Source organism: Delphinapterus leucas, chromosome 2 (genome assembly GCF_059928025.1).
Source record: "Delphinapterus leucas isolate spDelLeu-1000000601 "Yukka" chromosome 2, BTC_Dleu_Yukka2, whole genome shotgun sequence".
Lineage (NCBI taxonomy): Eukaryota > Metazoa > Chordata > Mammalia > Artiodactyla > Monodontidae > Delphinapterus > Delphinapterus leucas.
The window spans coordinates 141,396,787-141,424,499 of NC_143130.1; the positions used below are offsets into that span (position 1 = coordinate 141,396,787).

Here is a 27,713-nt window from a genome sequence, read left to right on the forward strand (position 1 = left end):
GTGATAGGAGCCTAAGGTGTCCTAGAAAGAGAAGCTGAAGTAAAGGTGCAGGCTCAGGTGGAAGAGGTGCAGCAGCGGGTGGAGGCTGGGGACCCCACAGAGGAGCAGCCCCGCGGTTATGTAACTCACTGCTGTTTGTTAGTATCTTTGCCGGCTTCTCGTTTCCTCCACTAGTCTTGTGAGCTTTTTGCAAGAGTCACAAGATTTTTCTTTTCTCGGCTTAGTCATTGGGGACCTGTAAACATCTTAACACAAAGATCCTTAACCGTGAAGGAGCGGAGGTGGCCTGGTAATAAGTATGTAGCACTTCCCTGGCCCTAAAGCCTGTGCAGTGGGCACTTCGGCTCTTTAACTCAAGTCCCAGGGCAATAACAGTTTCTAGGACTTTGTTCCCGAATGCTATTTTAGGGGAGAGTGTTTTCTGGGGTGTATCCTCGCCAGAGCAATGTGAATTGCTTCTATTTATTATATCGTCATTGCATGGCATTCCTGACCATCCTTCCAGTTGGGCAGACTTAATTCATTGAGTGTATAAATAGAGATTAGTTTTGCAGTCCTACTAATTGGGGAGCAACAGTTGTCTGCAGCAGCTCCAAGCTGACTCAGGGATTCAGTAATCACGTGAGCTTGAGGCCATCTGCCTGCTGTCTGTCCCCACCCCGTCTTACCCTATCTTCATCTTTTGCAGTCACAAGGTTGGTTAGTCATGGCTCTTCCTGAAGCCTACCGGGTCTCTCTGTGCAGGTGGCAATGATTTTCCCAGGAAACTAGGTTCCTGGAGCTGCACTAGTGAGCGGTGAGAAGGGAAGGAAAGGAAACCAGTGCTGGTTGAGCAGCTAGTATGTTACATGATGCCTGTGGTTTGTAAGAGACTTTCTCCATAACGTGTCAGTCATTTCTGAAGGAAATTTGAACTTCACCATTCAAACACTTTATTAAATTTGTGTGCTTACAGGAACTTCACAGACAGGGATCCCCAGGTGTTTCATTTGGTTTCTCAGTGTTTAATTTGATGAATACCATCATAGGAAGTGGCATCCTTGGCTTAGCTTATGTTATGGCTCATACTGGTATCCTTGGATTTAGGTGAGTTTTTTTCTTATTTTACTTATTTTTTTTTCATTTTTATAGTACACTGAGAAGCAAAGAGGTAGGCAGCAGAAGCTGGTATTATACAATTTCTAGTTATTTCTGGGGTTTTAGCATTTTCCTCTTACTCTTGTATTGTTGCTAGTCTGTAGCTTGGAGGGATGCTACATAATTTGTATTTTTCATCCAAAGTGTGGCTAATTTTAAAAAATGGAAACTTGATCCACACTTGTTTATAACCTTAAGAAGTGGCTTGTTTGTTGTGTCAAGTTGGCCAAAGTAAATCAAAGTTTATCAGCCATGCAGATTACTTATAAAGAGCGATTTTGTGAGTGTAAATAAAGCACATGATTCTTTCATTTCTCTCCATCTCCTTCTCTCTTCCTACTTAAGTAGTCTTGTTTCACTTTCTGAGGCTAGACATGTATTCTGTGTTCATTCCTTCTCATCTTTTGAGACTCAGCTCATATGCCAGTTTGCCCAAGATAGAAGACATTCCTGTCTTTTCTATGCTTCCATAGTACTTTGTATACTTATTCTTTTGTTATAATATAATGATTTGTTTGCAAGTGAGTTTCCCCACTAAACCCTGAAATCCTTTAGGACTAGACCTTATCCTTAGCATCTAGCACCATGCTTAATAGAATGAATGAACAAGTTTGTTTTGTCAGTAGAAGCAGACCTATTTTTCTAGGAAATTTAAAATACATAGTCTCAAAAAAAATAAAATACACAGTCTCATTTAGGTTCATTTTTGCCTTTATTTTGAAATTCTTGATTAGCAAACCAACTTGCTTTTATTATGGGATGTATTCACGGACTTCCATAGTTTTAAAACTTCAAAGCTATGTGGGACATCTTAGGCAAGACATAATCATGGGACTTATTTCTTAGTTCCCTTTGAAAAATCACATTTTATACTCCAGCGTCTTAAACGCAGATGTATACCACTGAATGGGTGCTTGCTGAATCATATCACAGTTTCCATTTGGTGATGCCAAACTGTTACTTTGTGAGGTCTCTGACATCAGTTGACAAGTGTACTTTCACCTCTCAGTTTTGCTACTGATTAACAAGTATTAAGTGGACTACAAAGATAGAATTTCTTCAACTTCGGGAGCACTCCACTGGGGACAGCTCTCTAGAAGTTTGTCCTGCCAGTACCTTCCTGAGAATAAGTAGGGGATTATTCATGCTGTTTCTTTTCATACTTTTGGCTAGAGGACTCCAATTATTACATTGCACATTTTTCAAATTGTGTCATTAGAAGTGTGTTAACTGTATTTTTTTGGTTTGGTTTGGTGAGTGTGTGTTTAATAGATGCTAGGAAATGCAGTGTTAATTCAAAATTATAGGGAGGTACACATCTTTGGAAGGGGAGGGATAGAGGAAAGAAAACAGAAGACAATGAGATTTCACAACTGAAACTTCTCTCTAGACTTAACAATAGGAAAAATAGTTATAAAAGGGATGTATTACAAGACAACTGAATGGCTAAACCAGCAGTCAGCAGACAAGAGCGCTCAAGAAGGAAATTCTTTTGTCGTTTTAAATAAGCTTTGGTTTTTTTCTGAGTTTTGTTTTAAAAGCAGTACATATTCGTTTAAATAAAATTTGGTAAATATAGAAAGTATCTTCTTACTTTCTTTAATGACCGTAATCCAACTACTTAAAGACAGTCCCTGTGAGCATTTCAATGTGAAAAAAAAAATTGTTTTTTGAATGAGATACCATAAAAAAGAAATTTGGGGGGATTTGACCATGTGCTGTTTTATATTTTAGTTTCTTGCTGCTGATAGTCGCTCTCCTGGCTTCTTACTCAGTTCATCTCCTGCTTAGTTTGTGTATTCAGACAGGTGAGTAAAATGTTATGATGATTCTTTTTTTTTTTTTTTTTTTTGCGGTACGCGGGCCTCTCACTGTTGTGGCCTCTCCCGTTGCGGAGCACAGGCTCCGGACGCGCAGGCTCAGCGGCCATGGCTCACGGGCCTAGCCGCTCCATGGCATGTGGGATCTTCCCGGACTGGGACACGAACCCGTGTCCCCTGCATAGGCAGGCAGACTCTCAACCACTGTGCCACCAGGGAAGCCCTACGCTGGCTCATTTGATGAAGTAGCCCATTGTGATTATATCTATGTACATTGGATTGGCTGTCTCAAATCTCAGATTTCCAGCGGACATACATTATTATTAGGTAGGATGGTTGAAATGGAAAATTTCAAAAGGTCAGGATATGTAGACCCAATCCTACAGGGGAATATCCAAGGACAGAATGGGAGGAGGAAACCAGCATTCTTCCCTGCCTTTCTCCACAACATGTGACATAGTTTTCTGGGTTAGATAAGGGGAAGCACCTGAAAGGTGTTAAAAGGATCCAGACCTTGTGTTATGGGACAGTAGACAGGTGTTCATGCTGGTCATCTTTCTCGTAGGGTGATCATCTCCTCGAGAACACCTTCCCAGATCTACTACTGCCATCTCTGTCCCCCTTATATGTGTATGAGTTTTTTCCATTTGAAACTTTATTATGCAGTTCAGTCATTTATTGAATAAGTTCTTTTAAGTTGCAATAAACAAAAGTGTATGAATTATGGAACTGCTTTCATAAGGTTTTTCTTTTGGCATTAACAAATACTCTATGTCCATCAGTCATGGTCTTTTTTTTTTTTTTTAACATCTGTATCGGAGTATAATTGCTTTACAATGGTGTGTTAGTTTCTGCTTTATAACAAAGTGAATCAGTTATACATATAAATATGTTCCCATATCTCTTCCCTCTTGCGTCTCCCTCCCTCCGACCCTCCCTATCCTACCCCTCTAGGTGGTCACAAAGCACCAAGCTGATCTCCCTGTGCTATGTGGCTGCTTCCCACTAGCTATCTATTTTACGTTTGGTAGTGTATATATGTCCATGCCACTCTCTCACTTTGTAACAGCTTACCCTTCCCCCTCCCCATATCCTCAAGTCCATTCTCTAGTAGGTCTGTATCTTTATTCCCATCTTACCCCTAGGTTGTTCATGACATGTTTTTCTTTCTTAGATTCCATATATATGTGTTAGCATATGGTATTTGTCTTTCTCTTTCTGACTTACTTCACTCTGTATGACAGACTCCAGGTCCATCCACCTCACTACAAATAACTCAATTTCGTTTCTTTTTATGGCTGAGTAATATTCCATTGTATATATGTGCCACATTTTCTTTATCCATTCATCCGATGATGGACACTTAGGTTGCTTCCATCTCCTGGCTATTGTAAATAGAGCTGCAATGAACATTTTGGTACATGACACTTTTTGAATTATAGTTTTCTCAGGGTATATGCCCAGTAGTGGGATTGCTGGGTCATATGGTAGTTCTATTTGTAGTTTTTTAAGGAACCTCCATACTGTTCTCCATAGTGGCTGTACCAATTCACATTCCCAACAGCAGTGCAAGAGTGTTCCCTTTTCTCCACACCCTCTCCAGCGTTTATTGTTTCTAGATTTTTTGATGATGGCCATTCTGACAGGTGTGAGATGATATCTCATTGTAGTTTTGACTTGCATTTCTCTAATGATTAATGATGTTGACGATTCTTTCATGTGTTTGTTGGCAATCTGTATATCTTCTTTGGAGAAATGTCTATTTAGGTCTTCTGCCCATTTTGGGATTGGGTTGTTTATTTTTTTGCTACTGAGCTGCATGAGCTGCTTGTAAATTTTGGAGATTAATCGTTTGTCATTTGCTTCATTTGCAAATATTTTCTCCCATTCTGAGGGTTGTCTTTTGGTCTTGTTTATGATTTCCTTCGCTGTGCAAAAGCTTTTAAGTTTAAGCTTCATTAGGTCCCATTTGTTTATTTTTGTTTTTATTTCCATTTCTCTAGGAGGTGGGTCAAAAGGGATCTTGCTGTGATTTATGTCATAGAGTGTTCTGCCTATGTTTTCCTGTAAGAGTTTGATAGTTTCTGGCCTTACATTTAGGTCTTTAATCCATTTTGAGCTTATTTTGGTGTATGGTGTTACGGAGTGTTCTAATCTCACACTTTTACATGTACCTGTCCAGTTTTCCCAGCACCACTTATTGAAGAGGCTGTCCTTTCTCCACTGTATATTCCTGCCTCCTTTATCAAAGATAAGATGACCATATGTGCATGGGTTTATCTCTGGGCTTTCTATCCTGTTCCATTGATCTATATTTCTGTTTTTGTGCTAGTACTATACTGTCTTGATTACTGTAGCTTTGTAGTATAGTCTGAAGTCAGGGAGCCTGATTCCTCCAGCTCCGTTTTTCTTTCTCAAGATTGCTTTGGCTATTTGGGGTCTTTTGTGTTTCCATACAACTTGTGAAATTTTTTGTTCTAGTTCTGTGAAAAATGCCAGTGGTAGTTTGATAGGGATTGCATTGAATCCGTAGATTGCTTTAGGTAGTAGAGTCATTTTCACAATGTTGCTTCTTCCAATCCAAGAACATGGTCTATCTCTCCATCTATTTGTATCATCTTTAATTTCCTTCATCACTGTCTTATAATTTTCTGCGCACCGGTCTTTTGTCTCCTTAGGTAGGTTTATTCCTAGATATTTTATTCTTTTTGTTGTAATGGTAAATGGGAGTGTTTTCTTAATTTCACTTTCAGATTTTTCATCATTAGTGTATAGGAATGCCAGAGATTTCTGTGCATTAATTTTGTATCCTGCTACTTTACCAAAATCATTGATGAGCTCTAGTAGTTTTCTGGTAGCATCTTTTGGATTCTCTATGTATAGTATCATGTCATCTGCAAACAGTGACAGCTTTACTTCTTCTTTTCCGATTTGGATTCCTTTTATTTCCTTTTCTTCTCTGATTGCTGTGGCTACAACTTCCAAAACTACGTTGAATAAGAGTGGTGAGAGTGGGCAACCTTGTCTTGTTCCTGATCTTAGTGGAATTGGTTTCAGTTTTTCACCATTGAGGACCGTTGGCTGTGGGTTTCTCATATATGGCCTTTATTATGTTGAGAAAAGTTCTCTCTATACGTACTTTCTGCAGGGTTTTTATCATAAATGGGTGTTGAATTTTGTCAAAAGCTTTCTCTGCATCTATTGACATGATCATATGGTTTTTCTCCTTCAGTTTGTTAATATGGTGCATCACGTTGATTGATTTGCATATATTGAAGAATCCTTGCATTCCTGGAATAAACCCCACTTGATCATGGTGTATGATCCTTTTAATGTCCTTTTGGATTCTGTTTCCTAGTATTGTGTTGAGGATTTTTGCATCTATGTTCATCAGTGATATTGGCCTGTAGTTTCCTTTCTTGGTGACATCTTTGTCTGGTTTTGGTATCAGGGTGATGGTGGCCTCGTAGAATGAGTTTGGGAGTGTTCCTCTCTCTGCTATATTTTGAAAGAGTTTGAGAAGGATAGGTGTTAGCTCTTCTCTAAATGTTTGATAGAATTCACCTGTGAAGCCATCTGGTCCTGGGCTTTTGTTTGTTGGAAGATTTTTAATCACAGTTTCAATTTCAGTGCTTGTGATTGGTCTGTTCATATTTTCTATTTCTTCCTGATTCAGTCTTGGCAGGTTGTGCATTTCTAAGAATTTGCCCATTTCTTCCATTTTATTAGCATAGAGTTGCTTGTAGTAATCTCTCATGATCTTTTGTATTTCTGCAGTGTCAGTTGTTACTTCTCCTTTTTCATTTCTAATTCTGTTGTTTTGAGTCTTCTCCCTTTTTTTCTTGATGAGTCTGGCTAATGGTTTATCAATTTTTTTATCTTCTCAAAGAACCAGTTTTTAGTTTTATTGATCTTCGCTATCATTTCCTTCATTTCTTTTTCATTTATTTCTGATCTGATTTTTATGATTTCTTTCCTTCTGCTAACTTTGGGGTTTTTTTGTTCTTCTTTCTCTAATTGCTTGAGGTGCAAGGTTAGGTTGTTTATTTGAGATGTTTCCTGTTTCTTAAGGTAGGATCGTATTGCTATAAAATTCCCTCTTAGAACTGCTTTTGCTGCATCCCATAGGCTTTGGGTCGTCGTGTCTCCATTGTCATTTGTTTCTAGGTATTTTTTGATTTCCTCTTTGATTTCTTCAGTGATCACTTCGTTATTAAGTAGTGTATTGTTTAGCCTCCACGTGTTTGTATTTTTTACAGATCTTTTCCTGTAATTGATATCTAGTCTCATAGCATTGTGGTTGGAAAAGATACTTGATACAATTTCAATTTTCTTAAATTTACCAAGGCTTGATTTGTGACCCAAGATATGATCTATCCTGGAGAATGTTCCATAAGCACTTGAGAAAAATGTGTATTCTGTTGTTTTTGCATGGGATGTCCTATAAATATCAATTAAGTCCATCTTGTTTAATGTATCATTTAAAGCTTGTGTTTCCTTATTTATTTTCATTTTGGATGATGTGTCCATTGGTGACAGTGGGGTGTTAAAGTCCCCTACTATGAATGTGTTACTGTTGATTTCCCCTTTTATGGCTGTTAGTATTTGCCTTATGTATTGAGGTGCTCCTATGTTGGGTGCATAAATATTTACAATTGTTATATCTTCTTCTTGGATCGATCCCTTGATCATTATGTAGTGTCCTTCTTTGTCTCTTGTAATAGTCTTTATTTTAAAGTCTATTTTGTCTGATATGAGAATTGTGACTCCAGCTTTCTTTTGATTTCCATTTGCATGGAGTATCTTTTTCCATTTGCATGGATACTCCGTTTGCATGGAGTATCTTTTTCCAGGATGGAAAAAGATACTCCATGCAAATGGAAATCAAAAGAAAGTCTGTATGTGTCCCTAGGTCTGAAGTGGGTCACTTGTAGACAGCATATATATGGGTCTTGTTTTTGTATCCATTCAGCCAGTCTGTGTCTTTTGGTGGGAGCATTTAATCCATTTACATTTAAGGTTATTATCGATATGTACGTTCCTATTCCCATTTTCTTAATTGTTTTGGGTTTGTTATTGTAGGTGTTTTCCTTCTGTTGTGTTTCTTGCCTAGAGAAGTTCCTTTAGCATTTGTTGTAAAGCTGGTTTGGTGGTGCTGAACTCTCTCAGCTTTTCCTTGTCTGTAAAGGTTTTAATTTCTCCGTCAAATCTGAATGAGATCCTTGCTGGGAAGAGTAATCTTGGTTGTAGGTTTTTCTCCTTCATCACTTTAAATATGTCCTTCCACTCCCTTCTGGCTTGCAGAGTTTCTGCTGAAAGATCAGCTGTTAACCTTATGGGGATTTCCTTGTGTGTTATTTGTTGTTTTTTTCTTGCTGCTTTTAATATGTTTTCTTTGTATTTAATTTTTGATAGTTTGATTAATATGTGTCTTTGCGTGATTCTCCTTGGATTTATCCTGTATGGGACTCTCTGTGCTTCCTGGACTTGATTAACTATTTCTTTTCCCATATTAGGGAAGTTTTCAACTATAGTCTCTTCAAATATTTTCTCAGTCCCTTTCTTTTTCTCCTCTTCTTCTGGGACCCCTATAATTCCAATGTTGGTGCGTTTAATGTTGTCCCAGAGGTCTCTGAGACTGTCCTCAGTTCTTTTCATTCTTTTGTCTTTATTCTGCTCTGCAGTAGTTATTTCCACTATTTTATCTTCCAGGTCACTTATCCATTCTTCTGCCTCAGTTATTCTGCTATTGATCCCTTCTAGAGTATTTTAAATTTCATTTATTGTGTTGTTCATCGTTGCTTTTTTCCTCTTTAGTTCTTCTAGGTCATTGTTAAATGTTTCTTGCACTTTCTGTATTCTATTTCCAAAATTTTGGATCATCTTTACTATCATTATTCTGAATTCTTTTTCAGGTAGACTGCCTACTTCCTCTTCATTTGTTTGGTCTGGTGGGTTTTTATCTTGCTCCTTCATCTGCTGCGTGTTTTTCTGTCTTCTCATTTTGCTTATCTTACTGTGTTTGCGGTCTGCTTTTTGCAGGCTGCAGGTTTGTAGTTTCCATTGTTTTTGGTGTCTGTCCCCAGTGGCTAAAGTTCGTTCAGTGGGTTGTGTAGGCTTCCTGGTGGAGGGGACTATTGCCTGTGTTCTGGTGGATGAGGCTGGATCTTGTCTTTCTGGTGGGCAGGTCCACGTCGGGTCGTGTGTTTTGGGGTGTCTGTGGCCTTATTATGATTTTAGGCAGCCTCTCTGCTAATGGATGGCGTTGTGTTCCTTTCTTCCTGGTTGTTTGGCATAGGGTGTCCAGTACTGTAGCTTGCTGGTTGTTGAGTGAATCTGGGTCTTGGTGGTGAGATGGAGATCTCTGGGAGATTTTCGCCATTTGATATTACATGGAGCTGGTAGGTGTCTTGTGGATCAGTGTCCTGAAGTTGGCTCTCCCACGTGAGAGGCACAGCACTGACTCCTGGCTGCAGCACCATGAGCCTTTCATCCACACGGCTCAGAATAAAAGGGAGAAAAAGTAGAAAGAAAGAAAGAGAATAAAATAAAGTAAAGATAAAATAAAATAATTAAAATAAAAAATATTAAGAAATAAAATTTTTTTAAGTTAAAGAAAAAACAAAACAAAAACGGACGGACAGAACCCTAGGACAAATGGTGAAAGCAAAGCTATACCGACAAAATCTCACACAGAAGCATACACATACACACTCACAAAGAGAGGAAAAGGGGAAAAAAGAATATATCTTGCTCTCAAAGTCCACCTCCTGAATTTGGGATGATTCGTTGTCTATGCAGGTATTCCACAGATGCAGGATACATCAAGTTAATTGTGGAGATTTAATCCGCTGCTCCTGAGGCTGCTGGGAGAAATTTCCCTTTCTCTTCTTTGTTGGCACAGCTCTCTGGGTTCAGCTTTGGATTTGGCCCCGCCTCTTTTTGTAGGTCGCCTGAGGGCGTCTGTTCTTTGCTCAGACAGGACAGGGTTAAAGGAGCAGGTGCTTCTGGGGCTCTGGCTCACTCAGGCCAGGGCGAGGGAGGGGCACGGAGTGCGAGGAGAGCCTGCAGTGGCAGAGGCCGGCGTGACGTTGCACAAGCCTGAGGCACGCCATGTGTTCTCCCGGGGAAGTTGTCCCTGGATCCCGGGACCCTAGCAGTGGCGGGCTGCACAGTCTCCCGGGAGGGGATGTGTAGATAGTGACCTGTGCTTGCACACAGGCTTCTTGGTGGCGGCAGCAGCAGCCTTAGCGGCTCGCCCCCACCTCTGGAGCTCCTTTAAGCAGCGCTCTTAATCCCCTCTCCTCACGCACCAGGAAACAAAAGAGGGAAGAAAAAGTCTCTTGCCTCTTTGGCAGCTCCAGACTTTTTCCCGGACTCCCTCCCGGCTAGCCGTGGTGCACTAACCCCTTGCAGGCTGTGTTCACGCTGCTAACCCCAGTCCTCTCCCTGGGATCTAAGCACCGAAGCCCGAGCCTCAGCTCCCAGCCCATGCCCGTCCCAGCGGGTGAGCAGACAAGCCTCTCGTCTGGTGAGTGCCAGTCGGCCCTGATCCTCTGCGCTGGAATCTCTCCGCTTTGCCCTCTGCATCCCTGTTGCTGCGCTCTCCTCCGCGGCTCAGAAGCTCCCCGCTCCGCCACCCTCGGTCTCCACCCGCGAAGGGGCTTCTAGTGTGTGGAAACCTTTCCTCCTTCACAGCTCCCTCCCACTGGTGCAGGTCCCATCCCTATTCTTTTGTCTCTGTTTTTTCTTTTTTCTTTTGCTCTACCCAGGTACGTGGGGAGTTTCTTGCCTTTTGGGAGGCCTGAGGTCTTCTGCCAGCGTTCAGTGGGTGTTCTGTAGGAGTTGTTCCACGTGTAGATGTATTTCAGATGTATCTGTGGGGAGGAAGGTGATCTCCGCGTTTTACTCTTCCGCCATCTTCCCTCTCTGCAGTCCTGGTCTTTTTATCTGTCTAATCTCATCTTTTTTTAAAAAATACTTATTTATTTATTTGCCAGGTCTTAGCTGTGGCACGCAGGATCTTCAGTCTTTGTTGTGGCATGCGGGATCTTTTAGTTGCAGCATGTGGGAACTTTTAGTTGTGGCATGCAGGATTTTTAGCTGTGGCATGTGAGATCTAGTTCCCTGAGCAGGGATCGAACCCAGGCCCCCTGCACTGGGAGTGCGGAGTCCTAGCTACTGGACCACCAGGGAAGTCCCTAATCTTGTCTATTTTTGGATTAGGTCAGTCTTGACTCCAGAATCATGAGTTTAATTCTTATGTGGGTGGGTTCACTTTGCCACATATGATCTTTGTTTTCAGACTTTAAGAAGCAGAATAGATACATAAAATAGATAAAAATAGGATTATTCTGGCTGAAACAGGTGAGGGAAGCTCACAGGTATTTCTTGAGTATTTTGTCTTCAGAGCATAGTTCTAAATCCACAGCTCTAGTCTGTTTAATCTGTCTATGCATCAGACACACCTGCAGATCGTTCTGTAAACAGAGGTTTCTAAGCCTCAGGGATTCTAATTCCAAGAATCTGAGGTGGGACTCAGGAATATATTTTTAAAAGTCCTCCAGGGGATTCTTATGCAAAACTGATTTAGCATCCGTAGTTCATAGCTGTAACTTGTGCCAGTGCTTTTGGCCATCCAACCCACAAATATATTCCTCTGCTTTAAAGGGGCTTGGGTGAAAGTGTGGACAGATAAAAATACTAGGAAACAATGCAATGATATTAATCTCAAAGTAACAAATTGTTCATAACAACATCCCAAATTCAGGAATAAGATCATTAAATGAGTATATTTGTAAATCCTGCTGAAACTTGACTGGAATTTTAATGACATGTTTTGAAATTTTGCTTCTTTGTGTAAAAAAATTATTTTTACTTAATTGTGATCATTTAACATCTTAATATGTTATTTTATCATGGGTTCTACTAAAAGATTAATACTTTAGTCAACTACATGCAATTATGTCTTCATTAACCAAAGTGTTTTGCTTTATTAATTTAAATTATTTGGAAGTAATATTCAATTTATGAAGATTTCCAAATAATTCTAATTTTTTTGCTTTCCTTCAGTTTATCTGTATGTAACTTTGAAATTCTGATACTCTCTGTTGTTCTTTTCTGTAACTTCGGACATATAAGTGAGAAGCTCTGTTTTTCTTTCTTTTTTCTTTTTCTTTGATTTTTGTAGCTTATTTGGTCCATGAGCTAACTTCTTCATGGTTCTTCATATACACTGATGCACCTGCCTTCTGTTGATTGAATTTCCTTCAGTGATTGTAAAATTCTCTGTGGAGGTAGACTTTAACAAATTTTTTATATTAAAAAAAAATATATATATATATATTCATTCTAGAGAATAATGTGTAGCTAAATTTTCTCCCCAGTTTATCGGACTGTCATAAAGGAGTATTATGCTCAGATTGAATTCATTGGTTGGAGAAAGGGCTATCATAAGGCTTTACAGATTAACTTCTTCATTTATTTGCCTGGAGTGCAAGAGAATTTTTTATCTTTATGAAAGTAAAGGATTTCTTCACACAAAATTCTGCTGTTTTCGATTTTATGTAGGATTTGGGATCGATCTGGACTTTTCTTGGGAGCTGAGGCAGCATGTAAGGTACCTTAATCTCTCTAGCCTTAGTTTGCCAACTCCAAAATGGTAGTGATAATACTTTTCTCTTGGGATTGTTGTGAGAATGAAATATAATAATGTATATAAAATGTCGGGTCCTTGGTAAATGCTAGCTTTTATTGTTATGAGTTCTCATTGGGCCAGAACCCATAAGGATTGCAAAGTCTTTTACATATCGCTGTCTCAGAAACAGTTGGCTTGTTGTGATTCTTTGAGGAAATTTTTGTGCTCTGGGAATAAATGAGGAGCTCCCCTCCTCTGGCCTCCACATCAGTGTCAGCAGAAGGGAAACAGAGTCTTAGAACTCAGCCTGCATCTGGTCAGGTCCCTACTTCCTAGTCCTTGATCCCCACCACTCATTGCATTGTCGTCATTATTTGCCTTGAGATCACTTGGATTAATGACATTATACCACTTATCTCAATGTATGTCAGTCACTTCAAGAATCCTATGTTATCCTTCATTTCCCAGACTCACTCTGTATGGTTCTGTCATCCATTTTCTTTTCTTTTCTCTTCTTTTAAATTTTATTGAAGTATAGTTGATTTACAATGTTGTGTTAACGTCTGCTGTACAGCTAAGTGATTCAGTTATACATCTATATATTCTTTTCCATTATGGTTTATCACAGGGTATTGAATCTAGCTCCCTATGCTATGCAGTAGGACCTTGTTGTTTGTCATCTATTTTCTGACTTCGTCTCCCCCTTCTCCCCAACTCCTGAAACCCTTCCAGTGTGCCCTCTAGAATGTATGGTCAGTCATCAGTAAAACCCTGTGTCCTCAATTCTTTTCTGAACATTTCCTTAACTTTCTTACTCTAAGAGAACCAAAGACTTCTCTGAGGACACTGCTTTCCCTTTAGTCCTCTCAAGTGGCCACTCTTTTCTCTTCCATGTCCCTCATACTTGTCTAAAGATGGGATAGGTGTCCTAGTCACACCTCATTTCCACTTGTCAACCACCTACCTCTCCCTAAACCCCCAGCTTTGAATCTCATAACTCTATGCTACCTACTTCCCCCTTTATGGTTAACATCTATAGACTCCTCAGCCACTTTGTCATTTTATGAATATATTAGCTTCTGCTTTCCTTTCAGTTTCTTCAGTTTTAGCCCTGTCATAATTCTGGATGATTTCAATATCCATGTAGATAATTCTTCTAAATCTTTCATTTCCTTAACCTCTTCTCTTCTAATGATCATACTCCTGGCCTGCCTCAGCTACTTATTTCCATGGTCATACCATTGATCTTGTCATTACCAAAATTGCATCCCCTCCAAAATCTCATTTTCAAGAATCTCACCCTCCCAAAACCACCATCTTTTTAATTTTTTTTAACTAATTCCCTCAAGTACTCCAACTCTGGCAGTTCTTCAGCTCCGCCAGGACTTGAGTTCATTGATCTACCACCTTCGCACTCTCCTTCACTCTCTTGTCCATATTTCCCCTCTTTATCCAGTTGAAGTTTCCTGGTATATTATTAGAATCACTCCCTTGCTCCTCCCTTTCATCATGCTACTCCTCTGGCAAAACTCCAACCATGATTAAACGTAACTCTGCCTACTTCACACAGGCACCTGTGCAGTTGAATATTCCTGAAGAAGACACAACCATGCAGATTAATACCGCTGTTATTCAATGTCTAGAGAATCTGTGATGCTGTCACCTAACCTATATTAACTTCTTTAGTTCATTCACTTGCTTACTCTGCTATCTAGGAGATGACTTTTTCTTCTTTCTCTCAAACCTTCAGCACATTCTCCTTGATTTCATTCTTAGCTGATATTCTCACTTTCTATTTCACTGAGAAAATAGAAGCAATCATAAAAGAACTTTATAAGCTCTTGCTACCACTTCTACCTACCCATCTTCATCTGTGCTATATATTCTGTTACTTTGGATGAACTCTTTGTGCTCCTATCTGAGGCCAATCCCTCCACTTATGCTATGACCCCATCTGCTGTCACCTACGTTACTCCAGCCACTTTCTTCCCTCTCTTCTTTTTCATCATCTTTGTTCCTTTCTGTTTTCTTCTTATCAGTTTACAAATATTCTATAATTTCTTCCATTTTAAAAATGACTCCACATTCGTTCAGTATGCCCTATGCCTTCATGGTGAAACTCCTCAAAATAGTTGTCTATACCAGAAATTTCCCCTTCCTCCTATTCTCTCTTGAACACTCTTCATTCAGGCTTTCCCCATTATTCCACAGAAATTACTGTACCAGCAACTAACACATTGCTAAATCCAGTGGTCAGTTCTGTCTTCATCTTAGTTGACTAGTTAGCAGCATTTGACACAGTTGATCACACCTTCCTCTGTAAAACACTATTCAGACTCTCCTGCTTTTTTTCCTGTTTCACAGAATACTCCTTCTCTTTTCTTCTGCTGAATCCTTTTCATCTCCCCATCTTCTAAACATTGGAATACCCCAGCAGTATTCCTCTGATCTCTTTTCTTTTACACTTTTGGGCTCATTACGGCCCTAGAATTTATACCCCTAGCCTGCATCTCTTCCCCTGAATATGAGTCTCATATCCAACTTCCTCCATGATACTTCCACTTGGATATCTAATATATTAATCTCAAATTTACCAAACTCTCCATTTTTGCACTGCCAATCTACATCTTCCAGTCTTTTCTCATCTAATTAAATAATAAATCTTCCTTCTAGTTGCTCAGGCCAAAGATCTTAGAGTTATTTTGGACTCTTTTTCTCTTACTCCAAACGCAAGTTCCAAATGTGAGAAAGTATCTGTTCTGTAATTTTGAAAGTAATATGTTAACAGAACAATTGTGAAGACCATGGTGAAAAGGTATAGAGTCTACCCCTCGATCCAACATCTGTACTACTACTTGGTGTTTACCTAAATGAATTGAAAATTTATGTCGACACAAAAACCTGCACATTGATATTTATAGGAGCTTTATTCGTAATTGCCAGAACTTAGAAGCAACTAAGGTGCCCTTCAGTAGATGAATGGATAAAACTGTGGTCCATCCAGATAATAGAATATAATTCAGCACTAAAGAGAAATGAGCTATCAAGCCATGAAAAGACATGGAGGAACCTTATAAATGCATATTGCTAAGAGAAAGAAGCCAATCTAAAAACACTACATTCTGTATGATTCCAACGATGTGACATTCTTGGAAAGACAAAACTATGGAGACAGTGAGAAATCAGTAGTTGCCAGGGTTTAGGGAGGAAGGAGGAATGAAGAGGTGGAGCACAGCCGATTTTTAGGGCAGTGAAACTATTCTGTATGATACTATACTGGTCAAAACGCATAGAGTATACAACACCAAGGGTGACCTCTAAACATGGACTTATGGTGATAACGATGCGTCAGCGTAGATGTGATAGACGTACCACTCTGGTGGGAGATGTTGATGGGGGCGAGGCTGTGCGTGTGTGGGCTTAGAGGGAATGTGGGAACTGTCTGTACTTTCTGCTCAATTTTGCTGTGAACCTAAAACTGCTCTAAAAATGAAGTCTTTAAAAAAAAAAAAAAGGAAAGAAACAAACTCAGAGGAAAAGAGGAGACAGAGATAATGCAGAGACCAGATGAAAACATTAAAAAAATACTATATTTAATAGCTTCAGAGAACTAAAAGAAGATATTTCATTGTTGAACCAAGAACAAGAAATTATTACAAGGGAATAGTCAGAGAATACAAGAGTCCTAGATGTAAAAAAGGAAATTTAAAATTAATTTAGTAGCTGGGCTGAAAGAGTTAAGGACATTTCCTGGGGGGGAAAAGACAAGGAGCTTGAAAATGGGAGAGAAAATATAAGAAAATGAGAGGATCAGTCCAGGAGGTTCAACATGCAGATAATAGGAATTCCACAAAAAGAGAACAGAAAAAATTAGATGGTAGAAAATTATCAACAAAAAAATACAAGCAAAGTTTTTGTAACTGAAAGAAATTAGTTTCCAGATTGAAAGAATTTTTCCTGGTAAGCAATATAATGATTGTAAAAGAAGTCGTATCAAGTGCATCCTTGAAAAATGGTATAGATGATCTTATTTGCAAAGCAGAAATAGAGGCACAAACGTAGATAACAAATGTATGGATACCAAGGGGGCAGGTGGGAGGAATTGGAAGATTGGGATTGACACAGATACACTATTGATACTATGTATAAAGTAGACAACTAATGAGAACATACTGTATAGCACAGGGAACTCTACTTAATGTACTGTGGTGACTTAAATGGGAAGGAAATCTAAAAAAGAGGGGATATATGTATACGTATAGCTGATTCATTTTGCTGTACAGTAGAAACCAGCACAACATTGTAAAGCAGCTATACTCCAATAAAAATTAATTTTTAAAAAAGTGCATAATTGTGAAAAATCAGAAATACAGTTATAAAGAAGCTATACTAAAAGCTTCAGAGAGGAGAAACAAACCAAAATTCTTATACAAAGAATCAAAAACTATAATGGCAAAAGACTTCCCAGGAAGTACTTCAAATGAGACTATAAAGCAATACCTTCAGAATTTTGGGGGGAAATGATTTCAGTATAGAATTCTATACCCAGCCCAGCTATCATTTAAGTGTGCAGGAAGAATAATGACATTTTCATACATGTAAGGACTCAAAAAATTATCTCCTGTGCACTCTTACTTAATGAGCAATTCAGGATGCCATTTACCAAAGTTAAAGAGTACCAAAAAAATAGGGAATCTAGCACAGGGGAGAAGTAGAGGGAATTCCCAGGACAACAACCAAGTAGCAGATCTAAGAGCCACCTCCAGATTAGAGTAATTCTTTTCACAAAGGCACAGTCAGCTCTCCAGGCCATGCTTGCCTTCAGGATGTGTTCATGCTTGTGTTCAGGATGGAAACTCTTTTCTTTCTCTTCTTCTTGAAGGGAGTGCCTTTCTCATTTGTCTGTCTAGCTCTAATTTTCACTAACAGTACCTGGGTAGGTTAGTAGTCAAGCCTGGCTATTAAAAAAGTCTAAGAATCCAATAGTGGGAGATTGAAACAAGGTATTAACAGGAGAATAAAAGAAAAAGACAGGTTAAGGTACGTAAGGAAGTTAGACTGAATGTGGAGAAGGAGATGTCTGAGGATATCTCCCAGATTTCTGGTGTAGGCCACTGGATTAATGATAGTGTCATTAATGGACATAAGAACACAGCAGATGTTAGTTCAAAATAAAAATGAGTTCAGTTTTGCATATGTGGACTTTGAAGTAAAGCTAGATGGACAGGTCTTAGAACTGAAGCCCAGGATAGAGGTTCATTCATTCATCCTATACTCATTATCTATTAGGATTACAGAGGTAAATAATACTCACTTCCTTCCCTTAAAAAAGCTCATAATGTAGAAGGGGAGACAAACACATAAGTAAATAATTCATAATGTAGTGTGGTAATTTAAGTCTTTTTTTTTTCTTTTTTTTTTAATTTTTGGCTGCGTTGGGTCTAACCTGCTGCGCGTGGGCTCTCTCCAGTTGCGGCAAGCCGGGGCCACTCTTCGCTACAGTGTGCAGGCCTCTCACTGCCGTGGCCTCTCCTGCTGCGGAGCACGGGCCCCAGGCGCGCAGGCTTCAGTAGTGTGGCACACAGGCTTCAGTAGTTGTGGCTCATGGGCTCTAGAGCGCAGGATCAGCAGCCGTGTTGCACAGGCTCAGTTGCTCTGCGGCATGTGGGATCCTCCCGGACCAGGGCTCAAACCCGTGTCCCCTGCATTGGCAGGCGGACTCCCAACCACTGTGCCACCAGGGAAGTCCAGTGTGGTAATTTAAATATGTGCAAGGTATAGTGATAGCTCAGAGGAGGGAATGTTTTGCCTTGTCTGGGTGGAGGTGGGGAGTGTGAGGTTCAGTAAATATTCCTGGAGGAATGAGCTAAAAAGCAATTTGAGTAGCAGACAAGGCAAGAGAGAATATATTCCAGCATAATCAAAGGTACATACTGAACATTTTACTCAGGTACCAAAAATAGTTTACTATTATTTATGCATAAGATACAAAGAAGAAAGTGAAACTGAGGAGATAGACAAGTGTCAGATCCTAAGGAACTTGGAGTTTTTGCTGAGGCAGTGAGAAGCCACTGAAGTGCTTCAAAAAGGGTCAAGGTGGATACTGGGATTCACCAATTGTTGCTTCCAAAGAGAATTCTGGTCCTTCCTAGAACTCACTGAGAGAGAGAACATAGTCCCCTATCTTCCTCTTCCTAAAGTAAGGTGACAATTCTTTTATGAGGATTTTAATTGTTAGCAATGATGAGGAAATAAATAAGGAGTAAAATGGCCGCTTGTTCTCCCCAATGTTTTTTTTTTTTTTACTGAAACCCTTCAGAGCAGTGATTTGACATACTATCCATCACAGCACCCTCCTCTTATTAAAAAAAAAAAAATCTAAATGCTTACTTTACTATCTAAATTGAAATTCCTATAGGTATTATAACCCACCTGTGGTGGGCTAAATAACGGCCCCCTAAAACATATCCAAATTCTAATCCCTGTGAATGTTATCATTTATGGCAAAAAAGGACTTCGCAAGGGAGATTATTCTGTGGACTCAGTGCAGTCACATGTATCACAGAGGGAGAGCACAGACAGAAGAGGAGAAAGTAATATGACCACAAAGGCAGAGATAGGAGTGATTTGGCCACAAATCAAGTCATGCCAGCTGTCACCGGAAGCTGGAAGAGGCAAGGAACACATTTTCTCTAGCACCTCTAGAGGGATTGTGGCCTTGCTAATACCTTGATACTGACCCAGTGAGACTGATTTTGGCCTTCTGACCTCCAGAACTGTGAGAAACTAAACTTCTGTTTTTTGTTTTTTTTTAATAAATTTACTTATTTATTTATTTTTGGCTGCGTCGGGTCTTCGTTGCTGCGCAAGGGATTTCTCTAGTTGCAGCAAGTGGGGGCTACTCTTCGTTGCAGTGCGCGGGCTTCTCATTGCGGTGGCTTCTCTTGTTGCAGAGCATGGGCTCTAGGCATGTGGGCTTCAGTAGTTGTAGCACGATGGCTCAGTAGTTGTGGCTCACGGGCTCTAGAGCGCAGGCTCAGTATTTGTGGCGCATGGGCTTAGTTGCTCCACGGCATGTGGGATCTTCCTGGACCAGGGCTCAAACCCGTGTCCCCCGCATTAGCAGGCAGATTCTTAACCACTGTGCCAGCAGGGAGGTCCCTGAATTTCTGTTGTTTTAAGTCACCAAATTTGTCATACTTTGTTACAGCAGCCATAGGAAACTAATACAGTATTTATACATAATGTAATGCCATGTAGCAAAGTAAAGGAGAAACAAAAACAAAATAAATGCTGTTAGTGATGTGATTTTCCTAAACGGCGAACAGTTTTTGGCAAATTTCCAAACAAAACCAACCATCCATTTACATGGTAATTGTATTCCTGGAAAATTTAGTGTATATTGAAAGCATTAACCATTGTTTTCTCAGCATCTACCAAACTGTGCTTGACATACAGAGGATACTTAATAAAAGCTGGATATGTGGGTGATGAATGGCTTAGAGCTACAGAGGGACTATTTTAAAAGTTCCAAAATTAACACACAAGGCAAAAATTACATATAGTCAAAAGTACCTTTGAAAATTTCTTGTATGGTCTATAAAATAGAGTGTACAACATTTACATGACATGTTGGACACCAATACACCATTCCTCAATAAAGTTGAGAGCCTTTTATTTTTCCCCAGCTTTGGTCTGGGCTCTGTGTGAAGGATATGGATTGCTAAGGTCACAAGGAATCCCCTTCAGCACTGTGAGATGCGATCACTGTGAGAGCGAACGAGATTGAAACTGATTGAAAGACAGTAGATTCCTATTTCCTATTCCTATTTCCCATCTCAATTTGTTTATTGTTTGGAGTGGTAGCTGTCCAAACTATTTGTAATTTTGTATCTTTTTCTTGTGATTAGTGAGCATAGTTCAATATTCTCACAATTAAGTGGGCTGTTTATGTGACTCCATCTTCATTGAATAGTGTTCTTGTCTCATCCTTTCTGCTAGTAAGTAGTTCTCACCTTGCCTTGATTCTTCTCCCCCAGGGGCATTTGGCAGTGTCTAAAGACATTTCTTGTTGTCATGGCTGAGAATTGTAGGGCAGGGTGAGGTGCTACTAGCATCTAGTGAGTAGAGGCCAGGGATGCTGCTAAACATCCTACAGTGCATGGGGGGACAGCCCCCCACTGCAAACAGTTATCCAGGCCAAAAATGTCAGTAGTGGCAGGATGAGAAACCCTAGGCTAGACTGTGTGCATACCCTGCTCTTGTAGTGATTATCCCTTCGTATCGTTTGCCTTGATGGCAGAATGTTTCCTGTAGCAGAACTGAACTTTTTGTTATTGGGCTGCAGGGAAGGATGGGTGTGAGTCTCTGCAGGGTTAAACATATTTTTAAATTAATCTCTTTTAATTTTATCAAGGTAATAACAGTCACACACACGTGTATGTACATGCGTATGTGTGTGTGCACTGGCGCAGGAGGACTTGAAGCACTTCCCCGCTCATTCTTCCCCACATCTAGTTCCATTTCCATTTCACAGGGTTAGCAACATTTAGAGTTTTCGTTTTGAATTCTTTTGGGGAGTTACCTTCCTAAGTCTAAATAATATTCTTCTACCGTTATTTATTGATTTAAATTTTATCTGTTGACACCTCATTATGAAAGGTGAAGATTTAGCTCAGGTGCACTAATCCTTCCCCTTCTAATTTTCATTAGTTTGTATTCAATAATTCTTTCACTGATTATTTGTAACTGTAAACAATACATTTATTTATTTATTTATTAAAATTTATCTATCTATTTATTTATTTTTGGCTGTGTTGGGTCTTCGTTGCTGCGTGCAGGCTTTCTCTAGTTGCGGCGAGTGGGGGCTACACTTCGTTGCGGTGCGTGGACTTCTCATTGCTGTGGCTTCTCTTGTTGTGGAGCACGGGCTCTAGGCACGTGGGCCTCAGTAGTTGTGGCTCATGGGCTCTAGAGCGCAGGCTCAATATAAACAATATATTTAAAGTTTTATTTTTGTTTCATGGACTTTAGATGGTGTGTCTTGACTCTGCTATGTTGTATGTATTAGTGCTCCTGTCCTTGCTTTCCCCTGTTCTCTTTCTATTTCCCATAGTCCTTCTGCTGTACCCTTATATTGTCAAGGTTGACAATATTTACTTTGTTTTGTAATCATATGTAAGTCATTCATTTTGTATGTATAAGTTGAGTCTAAAGTTGAAAACCAGTGAATAGCATTTATAGGATATGAATGACTGTAAATCTTGTTCATTGCAGAGCCAAGCAATATGTTGGGATCCTAGAACTTTTTTTCTGCCTGCAGTATCTCACCTCTGTGAAATTGAAAGGAGAATGTTCCTTCTACTCTAGCATTCTATTTTCTTTTGCTACATCAGGTGCTCTAAAATCATGCCACATTTAGTTGGTAAACTGACATTTACATACATATTAAGAAGGACCAGAAGTGGTGATACAATTGCATAGTAGACGTTCCATAAATGAATGGCTTGCATGACACTCTTACGGAGAAAAAAGACAAGAGGAAAATGAAGGAAAACATGAGAAAGAAAAGAATTTCAAAATAAGGGTGCATTCCAAATGGCCTGCTTTCTGAGAGTTGAACTGTATTTGAGTAACTCATGTCCCTCAATCCAGTTCCAAAGATAATATTGCTGCTGCTGAAACTTGGGCTTTGTACTGTAACCAGAGTTTATTAATTGTCCTATTTCATTGAGGAAAAAATGCAAAGCAGACGGAACACTGGAGTAACTAGCTGGAAATATTCCACTACTTCATGGGAAGCAGCTTTCCAAACGATTCCTGTGGAGGCCAAACTCTTGGTCTAGCCAAAATAGCACTAAAGTGTGCCTTGATGGTACATTAAAGAAGAAATTTTTTCCCAATTTACTTGATTAAGATTTACAGCCTTTCCATCCCCTCAAAACCATAGCATTGATTTCTTCAATATCAAAAAATAATTTCCTAAAATAGATTGCTAGTGACTGCTTTCAGTTATTTATTTAAGGATTGTGCCAAGTACTGCTTGTATGAATTCCTGTAAAAGGCCGAATTAAATCCATAATTTTCATAATTAATGTTATTCCTCTTCTGTAAGAATTTGCTATTAATGTGACTGGCCATCCCCACGTCTCATTTTGATATCTCTCAAAACATCTTTTACATTATAAATAAGATATTAAAACATTGATCATAGGAAAGTGTTTTGCTTTATAGATCATATTCAATCAAATCCTATGTTTTTCACTTAATATTGACATTTTTCATGTTATTATAAACATAGTTTTTAATGGCTACATATTATTCTACTAGATATGCCTACCATAATTTACTTAACCACTTTACCATTATTGAGCATTTACGTAGTCTTTTTTTTCAATCTAAATAATACACAATGAGTATCTTTGCATATAATGATTTCTCTGATGTTAGCCTTATTTCCTAAGATGCAAGCTCCCAGGGGTCAAATATTATAAATATTTTCAAGGTTCGTTGGTCAAATTACATTCCAAAGTCGGTTCCAATTTACACTGTTACCAGCATCTTAATTGTCCAAATGGTAGAACAGAATTTTCAAAGTATTTCACTAGTGTTGTTTTGGTTTGTATGTCAAGATGATCCAGAAAACCATTAAAAAGTAAATATGTGGAGATAAAGCATTTGACTGACTGTGTACATATTTTATCTAAGCAAAGCCTCGAAATTAAGCCAGAAGCCATTGTTCGTACTAATGATGTCTCAGACCTGGAAAAGTACTTCTAATTTTTGCAACATAAAAGAAGTAAGATGACAGTGACAGAACTGAATGACTAGCCAGACCTGCTGACTTAACGGCAGAGTTAGGATTTGAACATAGTAGTAAGTCTCCATTTAAAAGTCTAAACTTTGTTCACTCTGAATTTGGGACTTTGCTGTACTTAAAGATATTTTTATAACACCAGAAAATAATAGAGAACAAATGTGAAATTGCTAAAATGTATGCCACTATTGTCAGAAGTTGCAATTACAACTATCTTCATTAAGCTGTTAGTTTGATTATATTTTCTGGACTAATAAATGTTATGTTCTAATTTAAAAATTAAGAATAAATGTTTAATTTATTTAAATTTAGATAATTGAAATACCAATTCTTTTTGGAATATTTCAATATTATTTTTGCTTATCGGAAAGTTATTTGCTTTTTATGTTTACTAGTATACGATCTATACTTGTTTTCTGCTATTTAAAAATAAAACAAATCCTAGTCAAACTTTTTAAAGAGTATTATCTTGATAACTTGCTCCCTAAGAATCTAATGCAAACTAGATCATTTAATTTTTTTTAAAGTTTTAAAAAATTTATTTATTTATTTTGGCTGTGCTGGGTTTTAGTTGCAGCACAGGGGATCTTCGTTGCGGCATGTGGGATCTTTTAGTTGCAGCATGTGGGATCTTAGTTGCGGCATGCATGTGGGATCTAGTTCCCTGACCAGGGATCGAAACCAGGCCCCCTGCATTGGGAGCGTGGAGTCTTACCCGCTGGACCACCAGGGAAGTCCCCAAAATAGGTCATTTTAAAAGCAGGTTATGTGGTGTATTTCCATATGTAACACTGAAAAGCCTCCTTGCTTTAAGTTTTTTTAAAAGAACTAACACTTTCAACTGTAATATGAAAGAGGGATGCTGAAAATGAACAATGTTGTTCCTTTAATCTCGTGCCTCATAGTGACAGATCAGAGACCTTCTGGAGACTTGGTTCACAAACACTTAATATGTAACAAAATTACCTTCTTAATGTCAAATTAGATAGAAGCTAACATTTAGAGAATTTTCTGGTTTAATATATATACCAAGGCTTTGGAAGTTAAATATAAGAAACTGTGCCCCTATTATAATATTATCTCTTAACTATATTTAGGAATATGAAAACAAACTAGTAAAGATTTATTGGTTGAAATAATTATTAATTTTTGTGTTGACATTCACTTTAGAACATGTGCATTTGAAAAAAAGAATTTCAGCATTTCACATAGGAGGGAAAAAAATCCAGTTCTTAGTTTTTTAACTCTGCTTTTTAATTTTATGTTCTAAAATATATCTACAGTCTACCTCTCTAAGATTATTATTGAAGTCTTTCATTGTTAAGGCATAAAGGTTCCTACTTATAATCAAATTATATGTTCCAAATTCAAAATTAAATTGTCCTTGCCCACTGTTGAGCAGTATGTGAATACATTTTAAAAAATAGCCGTGTTGGGACTTCCCTGGTGGTCCAGTGGTTAAGACTCAACGCGCCCACTGCAAGGGGCACAGGTTCCATCCCTGGTCGCAGAGCTAAGATCCCGCGTGCCACACGATGCGGCCAAAAAAATAAAATAAAAAATAGCTGTGTCATCCAAAAAGTTTTGAAATTCTTCTATCTACTCTGATAATAAAGTTTAAAAAAGTTTAAAATGTTAAAAATTTTTGTTTTAAGTAAAACTTATTTTTTTAGCATTTCCCTGTTTTCTTTCTGACTTTGTAATAGTTATAACATGTACAGACCATGTGTGGTTTTCAAAATGCTTATTTTTTCATACGTGGTAGACTTTGTTTATGAAAGTATAAGGGAGTTTTTTGTTAATGTAGTGGTAAAGAAACCTATGTATATCTTAAGAGTATATATTAAAAACTTTCTTTAAGAAATGATGAGACATATCTTTGACTCAATAGGAAATGTGTGTTGCTATTAGCAAGCCTTAGTATCTGCTAACCTGCTTTTTTTGTTTTTCAGTGTAAGCACTGTAAGTTTAAGGACTTTTCAAATTTAGGATTATATAAATGTTTTTACTTCTCTTATTTTTACCTGTGACATCACTAGTTATAACATGAAGCTTTATCATCTAAGGACACATTTGGTTCTTTTATGAGCCATTTAATTTTCATCTTTTCTGTGATCACACTTCTTGAACATGTGGAATGAAAATGTAATTTCATACTCTTTATGATGAAAAAGAAAATATATACCCTTATTGCAGGATGAGGGTATTGTTTCTATCATGAATACATTATCATATCCTAGGTAGCCTGGAAAAGTGAATGTCTCTGAAAGTATGATACAACTTTTGTACTTTATCAAGTTTTATTTACACAGCAGTTTTCAGAAACTGTTGCCAATGAAAACTTACATTTGGACAGTGTAGTCTGCAAGTACTGTTTAGTGAGAAGTGGGTTGTTCTTGAGTAATTATTCTATTTGAATTTATGCAGCCTGGGTAGTTGTTAGACAACCTTGGTAATTGCTAAGCTCTACTTATTCTAAGAGGACGCTGTCTTCATGGATCATAAGTTTTCAGGTTTCCCCCAAAGTCATTACTTCTGCTTTAAATTTAGTGTGACAATCCAATAGCTATCAGGTAGTAGTGGAATAGCTTTCTTCTGTGTAAGACTTGGCACACAAATAGTTTTGTGTAAAAATAACAGTTATAATTTCTCTTAACAGCTGTGATATCTTATGAAGATCTTGGACTCTTTGCATTTGGATTACCTGGAAAGGTAATTATTTTTTTCTCCTTGCTGTGTCCAAAATCCTGAAGGGAATTTTTCCTTCCATTTCCAGTTAGAAAAGACAAGTATATATAAGAGAAAGAAATTAAGGGAATAAAAGGAAACTAAAGTGAAGAAAGAGAATGATGGGAGCAGGAAGAGAGAGAAGAAATCTCTGTGCCCTTCCTAAAAATGCGTTGATAAATTTAATTCAACACTTAAATTTTTTTAGTGTTTTTTACCCTAATGAAGGAGAACAATGACTTGTATAATTTTAAATCAGTAACGATGGCCTGCTTTAAGTTTTTCTTATTAATTTTGATTATATTATCTGAGTAAATTCTCGTGAAGACAGGACAAGACAGAAGCATAGAGTTAAACTTATAGCATGTTTAAAAAAACTGATAATTATAAGATCATATCATTTAAGAGCTGAACAGTGCTAAAAGATGATCTAGATGTCCCCTTATTTATAGGTTAGGAAATTAAGGCCCAGAGAAGGGAAGGGGCCTATTTGTCTACAATTACTTAGGCCAGTATTACATAGGACTCCAGACTCAAAATCTACTACTTTTCCTCCTTAGAATAAGAGAAATAACAACAGTATTTATTGGGCATTCATCTGTGATAGGCATACTAAACTAATTTAATGGGTAGAGGAAATACTGTCTTCTTCCACAGGTAATCAGTAGTTAAATATTATTGTTAGTGCTTTAATAATTTTTTATTTCTGAAGAGCTATCATACTTCTAAGACCCATTTACGTGTTGGCTCCAAACAGGACTTTTTCTTTGTAAATCTGTTGTTTGTATTTTTTATTTGTTTTGTTTTTAATATAAAACGATGCTGTATTTGTAGGTTGCCGAACTAACTTCTTAGAAGTGAGTCTGGGAGGAAAAAGATATAGCTATGTAATGGTGGGGGGGGAATGTGTATTTACATTCAAATTAACTTTGGTTTTAAAGCACAAAGGAGAATATTTAAATCATACTATGTAACCTCATGGTTTGGAGCTTATCTTTTTTTTTTTTTTTTTTTGCAGTACACGGGCCTCTCACTGCTGTGGCCCCTCCCGTTGCGGAGCACAAGCTCCGGACGCACAGGCTCAGCGGCCATGGCTCACGGGCCTGGCACGTGGGATCTTCCCAGACCGGGGCACGAACCCGTGTCCCCTGCATCGGCAGGCGAACTCTCAACCACTGCGCCACCAGGGAAGCCCTGGAGCTTATTTTAATAGCCTGAAACTTGAACTAAATGGAAACTATGTTACTTTTGAGGGTAAAGGTTTTTGTTAATCATCTAAACAATTTCCCTTTCTCGAAGATCAGGATGTTTGGTATAATCATGATCAATTAACTGTATCCAGTTTAATCAAGGAAGAAGAAAATGTTATTTATATAAGAAAACTCTCCAATTAATTTAATATAATCTGTAAACATGCCTAAGCATCATCACTGTTATTTCACATTGGTGTTTCCTGCATTCCTTGGATAGCAGCAGGCTCTACAAGAAGAACATGGATTATTGAGAGTCCCCTTTTCCTAAAACTCTACAATAGTTGCATTATCATTTTAATGTATGCACACAGTTCTTAGTAGGC

General features: G+C 38.4%; 1 protein-coding gene across 1 annotated transcript in view; it reads left to right on the forward strand.

Moving 5' to 3' along the window:
• SLC38A6 (solute carrier family 38 member 6) overlaps nucleotides 1–27,713 on the forward strand; it is a 92,519-nt gene that overhangs the window by 623 nt on the left and 64,183 nt on the right. Inside the window, 3 exon segments of the mRNA XM_022570441.3 lie at nucleotides 956–1,086; nucleotides 2,872–2,945; nucleotides 26,070–26,122. Coding sequence (XP_022426149.2) covers nucleotides 956–1,086; nucleotides 2,872–2,945; nucleotides 26,070–26,122 — 258 coding nt within the window.